We start from the raw sequence: 22,501 nt of genomic DNA on the forward strand, positions 1-22,501 counted from the left end.
AAAGGACCAAAACACAAAACAGTTAGTATTTTTTAATATAGTAAAGGAAACATGTCAATGACAAAATTCATCATGTGTAACAGTTGCAGTAACCCTTTAAAATGAGATTTATCTTCAAATACAAATACAAAAACATTGTTGAAAATTTAACACTATGAAAAAAAAAACATTGGTCACTTCTTTATGGATTAATTTTTTTTCTGATGACTTCTCTCCTTTCTCAGCAATGTTTTCTAAAGCTGTGGTCAGCATCATCGCTCCAGTTCAATGACCTGCATCAGGAAATGAAAGTAATACCCAAATTCATGCCATCATGCATGGCAAATCTGCTGATATTTGCTGGTACTTTCACTACAGGGTAAATTTTTGGCTGGATTTTTTTTTCTCCCTTCCATTTCTTGCTATTGGTGCTTCCTAGATTGTGTTTTTTTTCCTTTATGATGCGTTTCGCATAAGAAAAACAAAGCTGGTGTCCCCACAACCCTTTTTGTTTTCGGCTTTCTAGTTCTAAAAGTTCCAGTTCTGGCTGCACTTACTGGACTGTTCTTGTTCATCGTGTAACTCAATGCATGAGGAAAAAGCAGCTTTCATCTCACAGCGCTGTAATCTGATCATTTATTAGGACACAAACAGCTGATTCTCTCTTTCCATGGTTCCTATCAACATTTACAAATGTTCTCCTTAATAAAAAAGGTTGACATAAAATAAAATAAAATGAGCACAGAACTTAACCATTAAGTTTCCTCTAATTGATCGTAAAAAAAAGACTTAACTCAACTTTACATTTCTGAGTGTGTCATGGGAAATTATAACCCTGATGGAAATTTTTAATAAAATGTTTCCAAATAAGCCCCATACAAATCTGTTACATTTACATTGTGAATATTTAGATAGAAATAATCCGAATAATTCCGCAATATAGAGCCCTTTTTAAGTTTTGGAATCTGACAGCTCTTAGGATTTCTTTTTACTTCTTCCTGTGGAAAATCTTAAAATGCTACATAACAGGGCATTGCCATAATTCCATTATATCTCTTTTCTTTCAATATTTTTCTCAAATACAATTTTGTTAGAAAGCAATTCTCGCATAACTAGAAATTTAAACTGAAAAAAGTGGAATTTTGTTATTATTAGGAAAAATAAATGAAAAAAACAACAGACAAATGTAAAACCAATTCACAAATTTGGTGAATAAGTGTCATAATTTTTAAATAAAGATTGCTTCAGTTGAATAAATAGGATAACTGAGAGGATAAAACCTGCTGCTGTCGTGTACATGTGAGAAGTAGCAAATGTGAAACAACAGAAGAGAAAAAATGCAGAATTTATTTTTATTTCCTCTTTGCAAACTAACTTAAACTGCCGTATTTTATATTCTCCAAAGCTATAATGTCTAGATATCATGTTTTAAAATGCAATAACAACAAGAGTTTTCATTTACAAGACGATCGTGGACATCTGAAAAAGGTTAATCTATGTACATAATTTACAAAACTCTGTATTGTCATCCATTAAAACACACCAGGCAGACTTTTTTTTTTTAAATATAGTTTAACCTTTTTTGACACAGCCAACATTTGCAACTAACAGTTTGTTCAGCTACTTAACCCTTGTGCTATCCTAGGCACTTTACCATTGGGAGTTGGGTCACCTAGACCCACTAGACAGTGCTCTGAACCTTTTTTCTTCAGTGATTTGTGATCTTCATTGGTGTCCATGGATTACATGAAAGCTTTCCACCTTTATCCACCTTTGTCATGGTAGGGAGAACACGTCAATGCAAGGGTGGGGTCATCTAAGATAGCACAAGGGTTAAACTCTATTATGGAAGCATTACCAAAAGGTTGGAATCCAAAATTTTGGGTTAAGTTTATTCTTTAGAGATTTCTTTTACAGCAAAGTTTGTGTGGAGGATTTCATCAATGCATCATTGAAACACCTTTGACAGAAGACAGGGACTTGGAGCATCAATCATCATTTGATAGCAGCAGAACCAGAACAAATCCACAAAAGGTGGGATCAGGCCCAAATCTGCAAAAATAGAAACAAACAGGGAAATCAATTTGTTACAAATTGTAAAGACCCATGCAATAGGTCAATGCAGTCTTTAAAAAAATTACTGGTTACTGCAAGATAAAAAAAGTGCTCTATAAAGCTGGCAGGGTTCTGTTGGAGTACAGATGTTTGATGTCGTACCACACACATGCTCTACATGTGACTGAGATTCATTTCTGTGCCTTTCTAATAGAAACATTTTCAACAAAAACCAAAATGACATTTGTGCTGGGAAACTCCAGCTCACCCGCAGAGTGTTGTCCCACGAGGCTGAGCAGAGGGCAGTGCCATCAGGCGAAACTCTCACTCTGCTTACACGGTTTTCATGGCCAAACAGGATGGAGACGCGAGTCCCTTTCAACACATCCCACACGTTTATGGTGTAGTCATTGTAGCCAGCGAAGAGTAGGCGACCTGCACACAGATGTGAGGGGGGAAAGTCAATGGATGAGGAGTTTTGGCTTAAGGGGAAGTGATAGAAGACTCGGAATGAGATGAAGCTCAGTCCAACACTTTGAAAAAAACACACAATTCCTTTCCATAAATAAAATGGTCATATGGTCATTAATACACACATGGAAGTTGTGTCTTTAAATCAAAGAACTGAATTAGAATTTTGCCTTTTTCAGTCCAGTGAAAACTATTCATTTAAGGTGTTTCCCCAAGGCATTACCACTCAGAGAGAAATCCACGCTGGACGCTCCAAATATCACGCTGTCCTTCTGGTAGACAGCCACTTCACGGTCAGCTCGTAAGTCATAGAAACGGCACTGAAACAACAAAAACAAGTTCATTTTTTCGCATCCAATCTACTCTTCAGAGTAATTACATTTGCTTAAAAAACTATGATCGGAACAGAAAAAAATAACATGATCCAAAAAAATAACAGAAGCAGGTCGTCCCCGACTCACCGTGGCGTCGTCTGACGCAGATGCAAATGCGTCTCCACTGGGGTAGTACCTAGTCACACGTGAGCGGGCACAGAGTGAGATCTGTTGTGATTCATACCCAAACTCCATTAAAAGGTAACACAAAAAACAGTTCTCGCTTATTCAAAATTAAACTTATTGCCTTCAAACAATGCAAAGCAGAACATCAAGCTGCATTAATCAAACCTCAGCAGAACAAAAATGTCACTAAAAACATCGGAGCTGGAAACAAATTGTTTTATGCTTCAAGTGTAATATTTTGATGTCATACATTGACAATGATTGGAGTTTGAAATAATTTGAAAAGATCGTTGGTTATAGACTTTTGTACATGTAAAGATATTTCAAATCTTTCTCAGCTTTCACAATTATGAAATGGCTGCAGTTGGAGTTTTGAATTTGTATTTTCATAAATTTCTTGCTATTATATTTGCATGAAATTCAAGTCCTTTTTCTGGGGCCCAATACAAGCAAAGCTCATACTGATAAACTTTACTTTAAAAATAAACACTGACTCATTGAATTTAACGTGTTTGTGATGTATTTGCGCAGATTAATCACAGAGCAGGTTAAAGAAGATTCTTCTGCATTCAAATTTACGTCGTGCTGCCATGTTCTTGTTTACAGAGACCAAAAAGCCCTCGGTCGGAAGGTGCCAGATTGTCTGTTTGCTGCAAAAATTCCCTTTCAGGGATGAATAAAGCATCTTTCAGCTGCATTTGTCCCCCTCTGGGAAATGCTTCGTCAGTGCAGTAACCCAAATTCCCCACAGAGAAAGATAAAGTCACCACCACTCTCTCTAAAGGTCATCTCTTCCTGTTTAAAACAAAGCCACACTTGTTTGTTTTTTCATTATTTTAATCTCTATTTGTAATTTAAGAGTTTAAGGGGTCAAATCTGCTCTTACAAATCCTTTAAAAACTTTAATGTTCCCTATTTTTACAGCAGACTAATAGACTTCAGTTCATCAAACACATATCTGACAGTTACGGATCAACTAACGAATGAAAAGTCCAGTTTGTTTGAGGAAATTGTTGATTTTATTACCAGCATCTGTTTCCTCCTCATCTATTTACCTGCTGTCATAAATGTACACAGCTACTAAAAGTTGTTCAGCAAGCTACACATTCACCAAATGCAGCTTCAGTTTGAATCTTATTTCAGCATTTTTGAGTATAATCTAAAAACAACCTTTTAATTTCATTGTGTTGTGTGCTAATCAGTTTCATTGATGCTAAATAAAGAAATCTGTTATCAATTAAACCTTTGACGCATTTATAGATGTCTAATTGCCGCAAGTTTATATATTTTTTAAATAATTCTTCAGTCTTGACACAAAATCTGGATTTAAAAAAAAAATCAAAATGAAAGTGAGGGGTGCTTCGCTGGGATCGTTTCTGATTGGAAGAAAACTACAGCTTATTTCTAATTTCATAATTATTTAATTTAGTTCTAAAATTACAAAACAAAAAATCAGTTTTTATAAAAACAAAAAAATAGAGTGAGATTTTAGCTTTTTTTGTTTTTTGATCAAAGAATTGTGCTCACCTGACACAGTTGATATCTGACTCGTGGCTCTCAAAAGACTGGATGTTCTGTCCAGAGCGCATGTCCCACACGTTGGCCTTCATATCACAGCCCTCATAACACAAATGCAAGCACACAATCCCACCTAAGCAAATACACAGAGGGGATCCAAGCAACAACAGGTTTTCTAAAAATAACAAAAATGTTCTCACTCCAGAGACAAATGTATTTCCGGTCTCTGACGGAGCGAGGTCCAAGGACAGCACATCAGCTGTGTGACCGTGGAAACTCTGCAGCAGTTGCCCACTTTCCACATCCCACAGGGCGCATGTGCCATCGCCACTGGAAGTCAGGAGCTAGCATGGTTGGACAGAAAAGCTTTGCTTAAGTCAAAATACAGAGTCAATCCTCCATACTTAGATTGTTACTTCTATTTATTTATGTTAAAATAAAAATAAAAAGCCTTTTTATCTGTTCTAATACAGCAAATGATTCAGAAGATGAGTGTATTATGTTCATTTGCAATAATAGGACAACCAATGCTAGATACAAACATGAGAAAATATCAGATACTCCTGAACATTGAAATATAGTGACGTCGGCTTTGCTGTGAATAATTTGTTTACTCTGTTGGCCACAAATCCTTCATTAGTAAACCTGATGTGAGGCATGTTGGCTGTTTGACGTGCAGGTGCAACAACTCCATCTATCCATCCATTTTCTAAACCTGCACAATCTCTTTTGGGTTCACAGGGATGCTGGAGTCGATTTCAGCTACAGCCTGGACAGAACGCAGGGCCACACAAACTCACATGCTCACCTAATGGACGATTTATAGTCATGCATGTGAAGAACATGTCAACTCCACACAGAAAGGACCCGGCTGGGTTTTAACCAGGACCTTTGTGCAGAGAGTCAGGAGTGCCAACCACTACACCACAGTGCAACCCTTGAAGAAGCAACATCATGAAGGAAAACACATCTGGAGCTTTACATAGATCATTTGGTTCTATAGTTTTTAGTGGAAAAAAATTAAATAAACAACCATTGGGTGACTGAGAAAAAAAAAACAGATGCATATTAAGAATAGAAGTCTGACAGAGTCAAACTTATAATTTTGTTTGTCATTGATCAAAACTAAAATATTACTCAAGTAAAAAAATACACATGTACTTAAACTCCCCACTGTACGTTGTCCACCCCTGACTGAAAGCACTCACATACCTGTCAGAGTGACTTGCATACAAGAGTAACCTCTGTGCTCCATTTTAAAGATGTCATGTGACCTCAGTCCACAAGTTAAAAAAAAAGCGGGAAAGACAGGAGGAAGTTGTGGAAATTTTTCTGCCACTGAGCTCAACAGAAAGTGATGTTTTTGACTCCATCTGGATTCAACTTGATTTAAACATGGGATCAAACCTCTCTGGATGGCTTCGGTATTGTTCGCCAGTTCACTTGGACCAGTAATGTTAGGTAAAGGTTATGGGGGGCTGTAAGCTAGACAGATGGATGATGGGTAGTAGGGGAAGGATCACTCCATGCCAACAATCTCAGCTACAACTCGGAGGTGAATTTCTAATGAACTACTGCTGTTCTGCAGAAACTTTGTCCTAGAAAATGACCCAGAGTTCTTTTGGTCTAGGCTAAAATGATAATAAAATAAATAATAATCATAATTAAAAGAACAGTTTGAAAATAGATCAGAAGATGAAGGAAGTGTGACTCTACCTCCAAACGCTTTCTGTTTTAAATAGTATTTTTAGGATTAGCTTTCAATTCTCATATTTACAGTACAACTCAATACGGAGAATTGAAACCATCCAAAAGCAACGCTGACATTTTGCTGTGCTCCAAATTCTGGTCAGGCTCAGTCACATAAATGTAAAATCCTGTTCTCGTTTTTTTGACGTGTCGGAAAGAGAAGGACCACATCCAGATAATTGATGACGAGTGAAAAGGGAAGTTAGACAACAAAAAAGACCTATAAACGAACAAAGTGAAGTGGCGGGTGCCCTAATACAGAGGAAACCCGCGTTACCTGCATGCAAACAAAATGCTTGTATTTCTGAAAATTTGATGGGAAAATAAAAGATAACAGGTGATAAGGCTGGCGGATTAGAACCATCGCACTTCCTACAAAAATGGAAAGCCGCCTCCACTTTACGCATGAATGCATTCACAGGTTAGTGCTCCACCATGGACGCCGATAACAGCAGATTGTGCCCCCATGAACAACAAAAAAAGGCAGAATTTGCTGTTACACTTGTGCACTTAAAGTAAGGAAACACAGATTATGTTTGGGTTGTGTGATGATATGAAGGAAGTGTGTATAGAAGCAGGAAGATAGTCTGGATGTGTGTGTCTGGGTGGTAAATGTTCTGCCCTCAGGGTCAGAGCGCTCCACTCTCCACAAGATAAAAACCACTCCATGTCTATTAATATTCCCAGAATGGAGGATCATGCACCCCCTCCACCCACCCACTGAGACTCTTCTCTGTCGCCCATCTCTTCCTCTTTTCCGTCCTCTCCTACCCTCCCACCCCTTTGCTGCTTCTTTTGCTTCATAAACCACCGGAGGGGAGTAAATTATTTAGGCAAACTATATTAGGCCACCATTTCCTTCATGTTCTCCCTTTCAGTCTGTCCCCTGACACCGCTCTTTCCGCCTGAAGCGGAGCAAACAACAAAATAAAAGCCCCGACATGCAGGACTTCAAAGACACAACTGTGCAGGACAGGAAATCACAAATAGGACAAACACTGTTTATGCTGCTTCGCTTAGAATAAAACCAATATTTAATGTTTCTTCTTAAAAACTGTGTTGCAGTCAGAGATTACAGATCCCCAGTTTGACAGTTATTTTTTTTTCTGACAAGCCTGTAGATGAAATGAGATTATGATGCAGCCCCCCTGTTACTTCTTTTTTTTTTTTAGTTGTTGTTTAAATTTGTACAGAAACATAAGATTTGCCCCCCAATTCTGCACCTGAAAGACTCAAGTCACATGTTGCAAGTTTAAACAAATCCTTTTATTTCTGATATATTTATGCTTTTAGACACTTAAAATGTGTGATGAATTTCAATTGTTATTGCCTTTTAACTACACAGTCTGTATTTGTTAAACTTATGTTAGAGAGAAACAAAAGAAATGGAGCTCTTCTCTCACCTGCATGTCAGAGTTGGTGAAGGTGCATCCTGATACATAATTAGTGTGCATGGCCACTGACTTCTTCTTTGCAGCCAAGTTCTCGTTTTTGTCCAGTGACAGCGGGACCACTGAGCATTTGTTATCCAAGCCGCTTTTGCAGAAGAAACAAACAGTTTTAATTTAAAAAAAAATGTAAGTATGGTAAATAAGGTCAGTTTTAAGAGGTTATTTAAACCAGAACTGCCCAAGTTTTGATCATTTCACTATAAGTAACCACATTTTAAAAAAAAACACACACAACAAATTAAAGTGGATATCATTTGAACATTCAGTAAAAGAGTTTTGTTTTTCAGAAAATTATGTTTGAAATAATAATACTATCACTTGCATAATAATAGTTTTTGCTTTCTGAAAAGCATTTCAGATAAATGAAACCTTCAGGATGATGCATTTTAGCAAAAATGTAGCTCAGAGCCCTTCAGACAACAAAGATCTCCTGTATGTTTTCTCCACTGTGACAGATAAACAAAGCGGTCTGAACTCACCCACATGCCACCGCGCAGCCTGAAGGGGCGTATGCACAAGCCATCACCCATGTGCACGGCAGGGTCACCCCGTGCTCCTGCAGAATACCAAACAGTGCGTGCACGGAATCAAGCACAAAAACAGTTTCACACAGTTTCACGTCTGACGGTACCTTAAACTCAGACTTGTGCAATTTTTAAGCTGTAGTTGGGCAAAAATCTCTGCAAACAAATTGCTTTAAATTAATTAAAAATCATATACAACACATTATTTTGATGTGGGATTATCTTCTCAGTGGCTTAAAGTCGCTCTAATGGTTTGTTAGGACACCTTTTAGTTTGATTAAAACGTGCAGCTGATGCGGTCTCGGCATGAATTCTGGAACAAAAATCTTGTACTAAAAACAGGAGGAGGCTACATCAGAAAAGACAAATCCCTGAAAAATATTAAAAAAATATGTAGTTTTGAATCCACTACCGTATTAATTAATAATAATTTGATTTACTTTTCAACCAGAAGACTTTCAATTTTTGTTTTTAAAAATGTAATTTTTTTTTGGTGTAGCGTTAACTGCAGATGAGGGAAAAGTGGCTCGCCTTCCTAAACTCATCAGTGCAAACATCAGAAAAAAGTAAATGAAATGTAACTAAATCCAGCAATGAACTCCTTTTATTGTTGTTTACAAACATATTCACATTTTTAAAAATACTTTTGAGCATTTGAGTCAAAGTAACCTTTATAACATTCTAAAAAAAATCACAACTTCAACATTTTTTCTTGTAATTATGGGACTTTCTCCATTAGGTTTTAAAATAAAAACCTTGACTATACGGTTATTGTCGAGCACAGACAGTCAATGGGATTTCACTCACCTTGTTCAGAGTAAAGGCATCCCAAACTATAGCTTTCCCATCCTAAATAAATCATAAATAAGAATTAGCAATGAGATTTTTTTTTAAAAAAAGAGCTGAGGGGTTTCAGAAAAAGCCCTTCAGTGCACCTGTGAGGAGCTGACCAGACGGCGTTTGTCTTTGCACCAGTCCACACACAGCACCTTGTTCCCGTGGCCCTTCAGCACCCGTCTGGTCTTTATGGAGAGGGAAGACAGCACCTCCACCTTCTCAGCCACCTGGTGTACTGAGCAAAAACAGTCACGATGCTTTACTTAGCTGGACCTGAAGCCAGAAGCTCAACGATGCTCCTAAAGGATCGGGCTGAATGTGTTCAGCCATCGCAGACATTTGAGGATACGCATCAGAGATGGGAATTATTGCTTTTTAATTCAGAGCTGTGGCTTTTAAATATGACTTCAGATTTAAAACTAAAGATTATAGATGACATCATAAAAAAAGTCCCCAAAATACACTGATAAACTGCATTTTGTATAAATAGACATTTATATTTTTTACTTCTAAACCTAAAGTCTCCAGGGTCTTTTCTATAACATTAAACAAGTTTCTCAAAAGGTTTGAAGACCAACACACTGAATGAGATATTTTGCTTTTTGTAAATGTAAAAGAATCTGACACAATGCTTCATCATGTTTTTTATTTGATTTGTTGAAAGAGAAAAAAATAGTTTGCCTTGTTTGTATTATTCTTTATCAGTTAAACATTTAGTTACTTCACAACTAACCTCTTTTATTATAATTTTAATTGTAATGAATAGAGTTTTTCTCAAAGCGCCTTGGTCTTTGATTTTTTTTTGTTTTCTTTGAAAATGTTCAACTGTTAAAGACATAAAAGCGCCTTGTTCACATCCAAATTCAACATTTATACAAAAAATAAAATAAAAAATAAATAAATAAATGTATTTTATAATATTTTCACATTGTAAATTAAAAACAACAAAAGCAAAACTTAATTTTGCAAAAAAAATAAAAATAAAAAGAGAGTTCCAGTGAAACAATAAAGAAGCACAAGAGGACTCAAAATTCCACAAAAATAATTAACTTAAAACACTGTCAGTTATTTTGCAATGAGCAGAAAAGGAGGATTGTGTGTGTGTGTGTGTGTGTGTGTGTGTGTGTGGTCCACTCACGCTCCACGTCGTTCAGCTTGCCCCGCTCCTCCTCCAGCTTCTTCTTCAGACTGTCGCTCTCCTTCTTCAGGGACTGCAGGGTCTCTCCCTTCTGGAGCTGCTGGCAGGCCATCTTCCAACACACAGGCAAACAGTTTCAAAGAGGGAGTAACAGAGAGGAGGACGGGGGGACTGAATGATGGAGGAGGTGCAGGAGCGACAGGGATGCTGCTGCGCTCACGCTGATCTCCTCAGCCCCTCCCTCTACTCCCTCCCACCTCCTCCTTTCTCTACTCTGGTGTTCCTATAAAAGTCTGTGATAGGAAGTGGCAGCATTTTAGAAGTATTTTAAGCAAGCTAAGGTAACATATAACTTATACTTTTATTGTAAAAAGAGGGAAAAAAGAGAAAAAAAAGCGCCCTTCATCGAATATTTTATGATTTTAAACAAAAACTTTAAATAGAAATCATGGGGGGGTCTTTTTTGAAATACTTTGGAATCTGTTTATATTACAAACTAGAAATATAATGTAAAACTGCAATTTTTTTTTCTAGTAAAGGAAGATGCTGACCCACACCATTACACTCCCCCCACCGACAGATGCTGTTTGAGCATCAGTCATTCTGGTGAAGCTCTTCTGCTCATATGGATGAACGCAAACGAATGAGTTACGTCTGGCTGCAGATTTGCAGTTGGCGACAAAATAAAATATCAGGACAGAATGTGCTAAAATTAATACAGTTTTGGAGTTGTATTCGTTATTTAGCTGGACAATGTTTCTACTTTTGATTTGAAAACAATCCTGGATGTAAAGAAGAGATCAATAAACAAAAGTCAGAACATTTTCCTGAACTTTTTTCAATGTTGGATGAAATATAGTCTAAAGTCGATTTTTTATTTTTCTTTTATTTCAGGGAGTTTTTGTCACTGGGCTTTAACCCCTTCATGCTTTATAGCATCACTTTTACCTGAAAAAACAAAACAAAACATTTTTTTTATTAATATTTGGGAAGAAATGCAGGCCTATTAGAATATTAGAACTGTGCAGCCTAATATTCTGTAGGAGCCTTCATAAATTAAAATTTTTAAATACCTTTTTAAAACCCAATATAGTACCTTATCGGAAAAATAGGAATTAATTGGGAATTAAAAACCCAATTGTTTTCAGAAGTTTATCAAACTTAGTTTTTTGTTTGAATTCTCGCTTCTTTAGCTGTTTATAATGAATTCTCTTTGTGTTTGTTTTTGTGTCTTTTTGTTAATTTTATTGCATGTGTGGGGATTGGTGTTTTTTGCGTTCCTCGTTTGTTTTTATGCACAGCACCTCGAGCTGTTCTTTTTTCATGAAAGGTGCTTTAGAGAAATTAATTCTAAAATGAATTTGAATTTGAGCAGAACTCTCCAGCAGCAGTCTGCTGCTGAAGCAGAGAGAGAGAGAGCATTACCATTTCCACACAGAAGGAGCAGTAGTTGATGGCCTCGCTCTTGATGTAGATGTTCATCAGTGGACTGGCTTTCCCACAGCTGTCACAGGGGCCGAATGTGGCCGCCATGAACGTCTGGTCACACATGGCTGCAGAGGATCGATCGCCTTCACTCCTGTGGAGAACCAACCCATAAATATGAAGATGATCTCCAGATCCATGCCACGAGCTGGAGACTTGTGTGTGTGTGTGTGCTGAGGTTAGTGGGGGCTGAACAGAGGAGATAAGTACTTGGTAATCTACTCCAGCCTGATCCTTCTGAAAGCTCCAGAGCAGAGCAGCTATTCTGGGAAGCGGCAACTCACAATAATGTAAAAATGAAAACATTTAAATCAGTAACAATTTAATTTGTGAAGTGAAACTGTCAAAAAACACATTTTTCTTGAATTTCTCAACAATGTAGCGAAATTACCTTTTATTCAGCGGCCTCCAGTGCGCATAAAACTGATCAACTAAAAGCAAACCAGACCGCAGGACGACACAAGAACCGCCTGGTTTATTTCACAGATGTCAGATTATTAGCATTATGTTATATTGTTTCATTGATGCACAAATTTTTGTATTTAAACTGCAAATTCACCGTGTGAGCAAATACATTTTCATTGTAATAGACGGTCAGTTTGTCCTTTTTCATGAAAGGACTTTGTAATTTCTGCAGGTTTGTGAAAAAAAAGTCCTTGTTTTCTATTTGTAAGTTATAAACATTTCATTCTATCAAGTTCACGGAGGCTCAAAACGTGTACTTTTCCACACATAAACGTTATCACATCAACATCCCTTCAAATAACAGAAGTTTTCAGAATCTTACCTCAGAAAGTGGTTGTATTTCTTTGCTCTGGTGCAGCAGGAACCTGTCCAGGAGATGCAAGCTGAGCTGCTGCAGTGAAGACTCTCAGGAAGGGGGGGGGGGGGGGGGGGGGTGTCTCCGTTAAGCTTCTTAGTAAAATGTTTAAGCTGCGTCTCTGGTTTGCTTTTACCTGTGTGGCTCTTACCTTGTTGCTGCATTACATGTAGAGGCTCACTGTTGCCATCATCAGTTGCTTTTTAAGTTTAATTCTGCAGAATCCCTCAAAAGAAAAGTTAAATCTCTACATTTGAGACTTTCTGAGCAGAAATGAGTCGTCAGATTTTCAGTTAAAAGTTAAAACGAGACAGATGCCTGATTTAAAGGAAATTCTATTTGCTAAGTTGAACTTGTTCCTCTCCTTCAACCTTCAGCTGTGTCTTTGGATTTGACACAACTCTTCTGGATGACATTAAAATCTTTCATTCTTAAACTGTGACAAGCTAAGCAGGTCAAAGGGAGGGCTTACAGCACATTAGCAGGGTTGGTTCTCTCAGCATTTAGTCACCTGATTTTTCAAGTTGTCTGGCAGTGGATGCAGTTTGATTTCTATGGTCAGAACCACGCTTTGGAGGTTTTTTAGAAAATATTGAACTAAAGTCAAGCTCTCCTTGAATCCTTGAAGCTGTGCCACTATTTCTGCAGCTAAATGCAACCACTAAATGCAACCACTGGGGGGCACAATCCAGTGGTTTTTCTTTGCTGGTCCAAGGGGTGAACGCAGAGTTGTTTCTGAAATTATAAAATAAAATCAGTCGCATGAATTCCAAACATAACCTCATACCGGACAGCTGATCTGGAAACTGGACTTCTGCTGGTAGAAGACGGAGAGGAGGAAACTCGAGGGGACAGGCTGGAGTGTACGGCTTTGGATGTAGGAACTTTAACAGGGAAATTGAAAGAGATGGTCGACATGATGGAAGGTGGATGTTCTGTGTGTTCAAGAGACCAGATGGAAATGGAGCAAGGCTTACCGATTGGAAGCAGGTTTGAGATGTTTCGGATGTGGATCGTAAGAGGAACAGAATAGTAGTGAGACAAGCTGATGGATGGAAGTTGAAGGTGTGATGTTGAACGTTGTCAGAGGCATCCCCAGGTAGAATGTAAGATAAAGGACAAATTCTGGAAGGAGATGGATGAGGTGGCCCAGGGTATCCCTAGAGGGGAGAGGATGATGATTGGTGATGGTGAGGAAGTGATGGGTGCATTTGGTGTTCAGATCAGGTAAGCAGAAGGGCGGATGATAGTGGACTTTGGTAAAAGAATGGAAATGCAGACGGGCATGCACGTTGATCACATCTTTTACAAATCTGAAGGAGACTAATGACTGCAAAGTCATGGCCGGGGAGACTGCAGCCAGACAGTAAAGGTGTGAGGGTGACTGTTGGTGAGGAAGATGAAGAGGATAAGGGCAGAGGAACAAATGGTGGAAGCTGAAAAAGGAAGAGTGCCGAGCGGCTTTTAGGGAGGAGTTGAAACAGACTTTGGAGATCAGGAGGTTCTTCAGGATCTGATTTTTGAAGTGATCGGGGAGACTGGGAGGAAGGTCATAGCGGCTTTCATGAGGGGTCTGTGCATGAAGGGGACAGTCCGTCAGGTGTCTGATGTGTCCATCAGAGGACACACCTCCTACTAAAAGTGATTTGCTTTAAAATGTTACGCTTCTTTTTTTTCCTTGATGAAAAAAAAAGAAAAAAATTGTATCATTTAATTTATCATTAATAAAAACATAAAAAAGTAGATTTTAAAAACAAACAGTAAAAGAAACAGAAGCTGAGCGACAGTGTGACAGTGCTGGATTCTTTTATTTTGACTTTTACAGATTTGACAATTAATTTCAAGTTCACAAAGCACAGCTACCAGGAACTACAAACGGTCCAGTTTTTTTTTTTAATGTAGACATGGGGTTCAGACAGGAAAACATCCAATACCGCTTTCAGAGTGTCCACACCAGTGGCACAGCAGCTGGGGGGAGATTTTCAGCTTTTTCAAAACGGAACAATAATTAAGAGTGCTCCTAGCGTCTACGTCATATCCTACAACTCTTTCTTGAATATGTGGCTGGAGGAAGTGGAGGTCACAACTTAAACAGCATTTGCCTCGAAAACTAGGGCAGCAACCTCCCTGTTTCCTCCTAACAGAGTCTGAGCGGCTTCTTTGACCATCGATCGGATCTAAGTGATGATGCTAAAGCTGGGGAGGCAGAGGCGTGCTGTCCGGCTGAAGACATGCTAGAAGAATCGGTGTAAAAACAGCAGGAAAGCAGAAGAAAGCAAACATCCTCAGCTGTGAACTTGTTCTTTTTAGGTCTCAAACACATCTATTATTGATCACTTCTCCTCTGCAGTGTCAGAAATGTGCATTCAGTCTGTGGGAGAGGGGGGGGGGGGGGGGCAGCATACATAACACCAGCTGCAGGTCGTGAGGATGCACCGCCAAAAACAAAAAGGGAAACATTGAATCTTTTCAGAATAATTCTACAGTGAAAAAAAAAAAAAAAAGGAAAATACCGCCATGACAGAACACAACAACGCCACAATGCTGATGCGTGGAATTCATTCAGAGAGCAAGTAAATCAGATAAGGCTTTGACTACAAAAAAATATATATAATTCTTCAGAACATTCATGTTTTCTTCACTTATTGTCCGTTTGGGTACAACAGGCAGATTTGTTCTCTAAACAGAAATTCAGACGACAAAAAACGCTGAGAAATGGAGAGAAGACGAGTGTAAAGAGAGGAAAACTTGAAGAAATGTTTTCTCTCTGATATGTCTTTAGCTTCTTTTTGTTTCCTTAAATGTTTGCTTCAACTTTACTTCTTCAAATGACAATAACATATGTTCATCTGAGGGCAAGAGGCCCTTAACCGAATACTGACGGCACAACAGGAAGTTTGGAATAAAAATGCTGAACTGGAGTCACGGCATGCAGCACATTTGATGCTGATAAACCACTGCAGACGTTGTTGGATGTTTGAATGAAAACATCCAGTCTGTGAAGAGAAGAACATGTTGTAAAGCTGAAAATATAAGAGGCCATTTCCGCTAAACTTTAAAAACATCTATTCAATCTGCTCGGTAATATTCTAAAGTAAAAAACAAAAAAATATATGTTTACAAAATGATAATGGCAAACAGTTTTCAAGGCTCTGACCAGAAGAGACAAAAAGCAGGGGTAATGTTGTGCATACAGGTGTGCGTTTTGTGTGTTTCCTCTCGGCTCTGGTCACAGCTGTAAACATGGTAGCAGGTTCCAGCTCCCAAACATCTCCTCGCTGAAAACCTGCGCTACACTCCAATTCACACAAACGACTGGGTGCAGGACGCGGCGGCTTAGCCGGCCATCCCGTCCTTTGATCCTAATGACCGTAGAAATGAGCTGGGACTGAAGCTCAACACCACAACCTCAACCTCCACTCTGCAGGGATCTTCAAAGGACAAAGGCAAAACAGAAGCAAGAGCAATAAATAAAATTCATGGAATATATTATTCATATTTCTATAGACTTCTTTACGTATAAATATATAGTACAGATGATGAGTTGACGTCATCTCTCAGAAATCCAGCCTGACTGCAGGCGGCTCCTTCGGGTCTCAGTGGGTGGATCCTCGGTGGAGAACCTCACGACATCGACTAATACTTTAAACGAGACTGAAAACACAGACGAGATGTGAAGACCACGCTCATGAGCACTAGGGCAGACCCAAATGACAGTGAAGAGCAGAACGTGGACCAGGGATCTGGTCCGATGGCTTCTCTGTGTTGAAGGCTTTAATACAAGCGATGATAGAAGCGGGTGGATTTGAACCAGCAGCTGTGTGTTTGTGCATGTGTGTTGTGACTGTACAGATGTAAAGTCTAACCCGTGTTCAAGAACTACACTTCGTGTGAGCACGTCTGGACAAACCCATTTCCTTGTTTATCCTCAGAACTGTGTTAAGGATTTTCAATAGTAAAATCTGTACATTGTATTTATTGATTTACGGTCCTGTGAACCCACAGAACTTTTGTTTGTTTGTTTTTTTTTTTGCAGGGGGAACGTTTACCACCCGTCATGGGACATGCAGTGGGAGCTGTGGCTGCTGCAGGAATCGGACCGGGGTGCTGGTTTGGCTTAGACTCGGGTAAGGAAGCCCAGGTTGAGGGAGGAGGGGATCTGGATGGTCTCCAGGGCGAGGGAGGAGGGGTTGAAGGGGAAGGTGACCGGATAGATCATTTTAGTATCCATGAGGAGCTGGGGGCTCTCAGAGCGGTCTCGCAGGCGAGTCTGAAAGGTACAAAAGACTTGCTTCAGTAAAAACACCAAATACTAACTTTCAAACTGACTTTAGGTAAAAATTTGTTTATAATTTTAATCGTAAGAGATTTGCTATTTATTATTTTTATTTCATGGACTTTTAAACGCAAAGAAAGTTTATTAAAGACGTAGAGACACTTTACAGCTGTCCAGTCTTTTATGGAATCAAAACTATTGTCAAAGTTTTACCTTTTGATGTAATTTTTGATAAACTTCTACTGTATGATTTAAATACATTGTTTTGCAAATAATCAAATTGTACTACATTAGTGGTTCCAGCTCCTGGGTGGTGGAGCGGTACCGGTCCATGGAATAGTTGGTACCGGTCCACAGAGGGAAAAAAAAACAAAAAAACACACACACAACCTTCATTTTTTCTTTTTTATTTGTAATTGGGTTCTGAAGGATGTTTTATTTTGGAAAACTACTGGATTCTCTCCAACACATCAAACTTGCTCGGTCATGTGTCGAAAATCCATCCGCAACTTTCTTAAAGCGGCTGCACCGACCGCCTACATGAAACACTCAAGCTAGCAAAGCTAACAAAAAACAAACATGTGTGGGAAATTTATTTTTTGAAGGAAACCATCTGTAAGCTGATTCTACCTGGAAAAAATGTGAAATACTAAAAATATATATAATCATTTAAGTTGCCAATTTGCTGAATCAATATTGATTTTATAGATAGAAATATTGATGAATTTATTTTTTAAATATTACCTCAGCCAGAACAATAAATCCAGGTAAACACACTGAGGTATATTATAATCTGAAAGTCATAATTCTTCAGAAACAAAATGAAACAAGAGCATTTTTACAGCAGAGGCAGCGTGGATGTCAGACAGCTGAATTACCTGTATGGTGCGAATGAACGCAATGGACACTCGCTCCTCAAACTCGTTTACTGGAGTGTAGAGGTTGAGAATCCTGACGATCTGTAGAAGTCAAAGCACAGAAGATTCTTACCGACTGCAGCTGCACTACTTTCAGGCCGCTGACAGACTGAAGCCGAACGTCTGGGACTATTTTCTATTCATATGTAATGAAGGGAGAGTTGACCTGAGAGGTGGTGAGGGCGTGGCACATGGAGCAGATGGCCTCGGCGTCCTCGTCCGTCTTTTTCTTCACCTGCAGCAGCTGAGCGGCCTGAATCAGAGGCTCCAGCGTCTCCTTGGCTCCGCAGTTCATCAGACCTTTGTCTCTGAGCCACTCCTCCAGCTGGCTCACATTGTACCTGCACACGCGTGTTTTGCTTTTTAATACTTAAGCGCCAAACTCAAGGCTTTCCGTTCTAGCGGCATCTCCCACCTGATCTGCATGCCTTTGCTCCAGGAGCACATGTCTTTGCGCAGCAGCAGGTTGTTGAGGGTGACGGCTCCGATGATGTAGAACTCCTGCTTCACCACCTGCTTGATGAGCTCGGGGTCGGTGCCGTGCTGGCACATGGTGGAGTGGAAGGCGCTCAGCTGCCTCAGCATGGACTCCAGGGTGTATGTGTCCTCCTCGGCGATGCTGGCCGTGCGCTTGCGGAGACCTGTGGGCTTCACGCCAGACACCCCCTGGATGGTTTCATGCTCCAACATGCCATAAACTGCAGAAAACACACAGCGTTTCAAACACGTCTGCAGGAACAGAGGTCAATGCTGTCGTCAGGATCCACTCTCAAACAGGAGCGCACCGATCATGGCGTGAAGGGTGCCTTCTATGCACTTGATGAGCTGCTGGTAGATCTGGATGGCCAGGTCACTGATCACTTGTCTGTACTCTGCCAGGTCAAAGTTGGTCAGACAGTGTTCATTCTGCCGAGGTGTGTTGAGCTTCGCGAAAGTCTGAGTCAGAAAAAAACAGAAAAGGTCGTGATTAAATGGTGGAGCATTTTCCATGTAAATAAATAAATAAACCGGCTGAAAATGTGTGTTCTTAGCAAAGCTTGCATTGACGTTGTCGATAAGTGGACAGATAAGGAAGTTATTTGACGTTTTACCCTATAGGTAAGGAGTTTAAAAAAAAAAAGCAATACAACTGCTGAGGAGAGCCCCATGTTATTGTTTGCCTGAGGCCTCCAAACTGCTACGTCCCCTGCTGAGTTTGATATATTTTTTACACTAAAGTTCAAATAGAATGCAAAGCCTCTGGTCTCCCTTTCTTATTTGGTGTTCTGTTCTTAAATCTTGTTTTTAAACAGTGGACTCAAGAGAACATCTTATAAAATCCCAACTTTTTCATTTCTTGACTTTTAAATTCATACAGGCTTTTTCATTTTCCAATGATTAATGTGTAGATCAGTGTTTTTCAACACTAGTGTGCCGTGGGAAATTGCCCTCATTAACTGATATAAAAAAGCTTCCCATCTCCAGGGTATCAGCTTTTTGTTCATCCAAACAGGCCCTGATAAAACACTGAGTAGTTAGGAATATGAAAGATCGTAAAATACTTTTTTCTTTGTGTTTATTTAATTCTATTAAACACATTTTGATAAGAATGACGTTTTCGGAAAAGTCCCGCCGCTTTAACTGTCTCCACCAATCATTCTTGGAAGCTTAATCACATGTCTGACCAATCAGACTGATTAAGTCTCATCAGTCTGACCAATCAGAAGTGGTTCAAGTCTTCACTTCCGTGTTTCGATTCTGCTCATAAAGTTGCTTAGTTCCAACAAAAATACCAGCTAAAGCTCGTCTTTAGCGGTGTAGCTTTCCGCGGGATCCTGTATCAGACAGTGGAACAAGTGAACAAAACAATGAAGCTCAGAGACGCGACTGTCTGCGTTCGGCGGCTGTTTTCACTACATCTCCCATGAGGCATTGGGTTAAAGTGACAGCATCTCAGCGCACAATGAGTCGTTCTTTGACGTCTTGAAACCACAACGAACACACATCAGACAGTTTTAAAATCTTCTAACTTAACTTTTATTACATCTTTTAGAAAAAACAGCTGCAACTTCCAGCTTTATCTACCACAAATATCACAAAAATGCATGTGGAGGGGCTGTAGATCAATACAGACTACGAGTTTTTCCTTTTTTTATTTAATTTTTGGATGCTGGTGTGCCACGGGATCTTTATCAAGGCTAAAGTGTGCGGTGGCTCAAAAAAGGTTGAAAAACACTGGTGTAGATGGAGGGAGAGTAAGAGGTTTATATGCGAGTGCTATTATTAGGCAGTCTTTGATGGGCGAGCTTGGTATGAAGGCGTGTAAATGTTTGCTTGGCGAGTCACCTCATCTCCGCTGTATTGTTTCAGACAGTGCAGGAAGCGGCAGGTGTTGGACAGCCAGAAAGACACCGTCTCAAAGTCCTCTCCTCGTTTCTATGAAAGGAAGAAGGAAAGACAGCACCAATATTTACCAGACAGACGGAAACTCAAAGAAAAGAATCCTAGTTTGTACATACAACATTTGTACGCAGAAAAAAATGAAGACTTTTTAGATAAATGGAGTGCCCATAAAGGAATAGCAATTCTTCAAAGTTCATTAAAATGTTAGTTTTTAGGTTTTTGGTGTGCAGGAATTCTCTCCTAGTGATTCTTAACCATGACTTTGATATGTACAAAACCACAGAGCAATGTTATTGATTGTGACATCCTCAACGGGCTCAAGCTTAGACAATTCAATAGAAAATCTTTATTGCCAAATCTCCTAGCTACGGGTTTTAGCAATAGAGATTTTTCTAATTAATTGTCTATAATTCTGTCTTTCTGGTGTTTGCACTAATGAAGAATCAGATGTTCTCACAGTTCCAAGCTTTTCACACATCCGTGGTGTATTTTACATTACCAAAAACATGCAAAAACGTTTTATGTTAAAGTTCAGACGACTGAAGCCCTTTGTTGTCTCTGCTCTGTCAGGACTTCAGATTACCTTCAAGATCTTCTTAATGCTGTTGATTGTTGAGGTAAGCAGCGTGCGGACCTTCTGGTCATCGTTCAGATAGTCTGCGTGTCGCAGACACATGAACAGAATGTAGGCTGGCAGGCCCGGGATCAGGTTTACGGCTACGCCACGAGGCTTCAGCTCTGGAGACAAAAAAAAAAAGAAAAGATAAAATAAATTCTGAAAATATAAAAGATGATCAGATTATTTTGATATTCATAGAGAACAGTCTCCGCTAACCCAGGATTAGATTCTTGACCAGTTTCATCTCATCCTCTTTCTTGTATTCAAGCATTCCTTGGAAGTCTTTCTCCCTGCGGGCGATGTTGACAGGGTGGATGGGCTCGTCCACCATCTGCCCTGGAGAGGTTTGCCCTTCAGTCTGTACCGCTGGGAGACAAACTTTAAGTCAGTCCCTTGTATTGTGGACAAAATTCATCATTTGGGCGCTCCCATACCTCCCATTTCTCCAATCCTCTTGGAGTAAACCTTCAGCTGTTTCTTGAGCTTGCGGATGGTTCTGTCCTGCTTCTCCAGCTGCTCCATGAGGTCCTACAGAAAAATTAAAATAAAGGGATGGACAAAAAAAAAGATAAGTCACAGTGAAAGTGGTTAAACTCAAGTTACTTTACATTGTTGCCCTCTAGTGGTGAAAAAGAGCAAAACAAGACATTTGTGTCCCAACAGCTTAAAAACAATAGATATGAAAGAGATCAGAAGTTATTTTTAAGAAAACAGGTGCAGGTGTCGAAAGTAGAAAGTCCTAAAAAGTGTCAGAAGAAGAAGCCATCTTCATTATTTTCAGATGTAAAAAGCAGAAGAAGGTGAATTTTAACCAGCGTTAATGCAGCGGTGTTGATCCCTGCACAAGAAAATCTGCAAGACCTGCAAGCTGTTAGAACAGAGGAGAAGGTGCTGCTGCTTTGGCTTGGGTGAAGTGTTAGAAACGAAGACCTGCGACTTTTCACGCAGAACGCGCATTCCTCACACACAAGCGCACACACTCCAGCTCTACATACAACCATCCGCCGTAAAATGTTGACTCGAGCCTCTTGGGATGCTGTGGGGTCGTCTGCCATGAGCTCCTGTCAGGTGACACCATCCACACAGAGTGAGTGTGTGTGACACAGCTAGTTTGTGATGAATAACGGATGAAATCCAAACGTCTAGGCTGTTTAGTTGAGAAATGAGTTCTTTTCTCCTCCTCCAGCATGCATCTGTTTTGCAGCGTACCAGGTTCTCGTTGGTGAGCCGGGTGATCTCATGCTGCAAACTGGCTTCGATCCGGGCCTCTGGAGGCAGCTGGAGGTTCTGAGCCAGCAGCTGCTGCTGCCGGTTGTTCTCCTCCTTGACGTTCTGCAGTTCGCCGCGCAGCGACTCCACCTCGTTGTCATACGTTCTCCGCTGACTCTGCAGCTGATGCTCCAGCAACCTGCAGACAGGACGAAGAGAATTAAAGCCTGAAGCTTGAGAACCAACAGTGTCTCTTTGTCAGGAGAAGGGGAGAAGTTGCGTTTTCAAGAAAGTGTGACGGCGCAGAAAGCAAACGTGCTCTTCAGAAACAACCAGATGTTTTAAAAGCCTTTTTTCTTTCTGCCGAGTCATTTTCATTGAACTTCACTGCTTGAACAGAGTCAAACCATTAAACGAGCCGTAAGAGGTCAGACTTGGAGAAAGAACAGGTTAATCAACATGCATCATCATTTCTACTCTATAGTAGCAGAACAGACACTTGAGAGCTTAGAAGCAATGGAAAAAATATTTTTTTTACTAATGTACTAATTAATTTACAAGATGCAATTAA

The 22,501-nt window shown here is 39.7% G+C and overlaps 2 protein-coding genes across 11 annotated transcripts in view; both read right to left on the reverse strand.

Moving 5' to 3' along the window:
• Positions 1–17: 17 nt before the first annotated feature.
• On the reverse strand, positions 18–12,588 carry gnb5b (guanine nucleotide binding protein (G protein), beta 5b). The gene is made up of 13 exons (XM_011492945.4): positions 12,495–12,588; positions 11,648–11,801; positions 10,223–10,334; positions 9,183–9,319; positions 9,055–9,096; positions 8,203–8,279; positions 7,676–7,808; positions 4,724–4,867; positions 4,533–4,624; positions 2,967–3,015; positions 2,729–2,825; positions 2,303–2,469; positions 18–2,031 (listed from the first exon to the last, which is right to left on the reverse strand). Exons 2-13 carry the CDS (start codon positions 11,771–11,773, stop codon positions 2,020–2,022), a joined length of 1,188 nt encoding a protein of 395 aa, XP_011491247.1. The 5' UTR covers positions 11,774–11,801; positions 12,495–12,588; the 3' UTR covers positions 18–2,019.
• Positions 12,589–14,316: 1,728 nt separating this feature from the next.
• myo5aa (myosin VAa) overlaps positions 14,317–22,501 on the reverse strand; it is a 53,444-nt gene continuing 45,259 nt past the window's right edge. For 6 of the 10 annotated variants that reach the window (XM_078945297.1, XM_078945294.1, XM_078945291.1 and 3 more), the window contains 11 exons: positions 21,931–22,129; positions 21,717–21,782; positions 21,156–21,249; positions 20,938–21,087; positions 20,686–20,840; positions 20,046–20,135; positions 18,506–18,656; positions 18,136–18,418; positions 17,887–18,061; positions 17,682–17,762; positions 14,317–16,797 (listed from right to left, as the gene is read on the reverse strand). In XM_078945297.1, the coding sequence (XP_078801423.1) occupies positions 16,645–16,797; positions 17,682–17,762; positions 17,887–18,061; positions 18,136–18,418; positions 18,506–18,656; positions 20,046–20,135; positions 20,686–20,840; positions 20,938–21,087; positions 21,156–21,249; positions 21,717–21,782; positions 21,931–22,129 (1,597 nt within the window). In that variant the 3' untranslated portion in view covers positions 14,317–16,644. The remainder of the gene's footprint in view (positions 16,798–17,681; positions 17,763–17,886; positions 18,062–18,135; positions 18,419–18,505; positions 18,657–20,045; positions 20,136–20,685; positions 20,841–20,937; positions 21,088–21,155; positions 21,250–21,716; positions 21,783–21,930; positions 22,130–22,501) is intronic. The other 4 variants (XM_078945299.1, XM_078945298.1, XM_078945295.1 and 1 more) reach the window with 1 other exon arrangement.

The sequence above is a fragment of the Oryzias latipes genome, chromosome 3 (assembly GCF_053564925.1).
Source record: "Oryzias latipes strain Hd-rR chromosome 3, Olatipes_Hd-rR_3.1".
NCBI classification, from domain to species: domain Eukaryota; kingdom Metazoa; phylum Chordata; class Actinopteri; order Beloniformes; family Adrianichthyidae; genus Oryzias; species Oryzias latipes.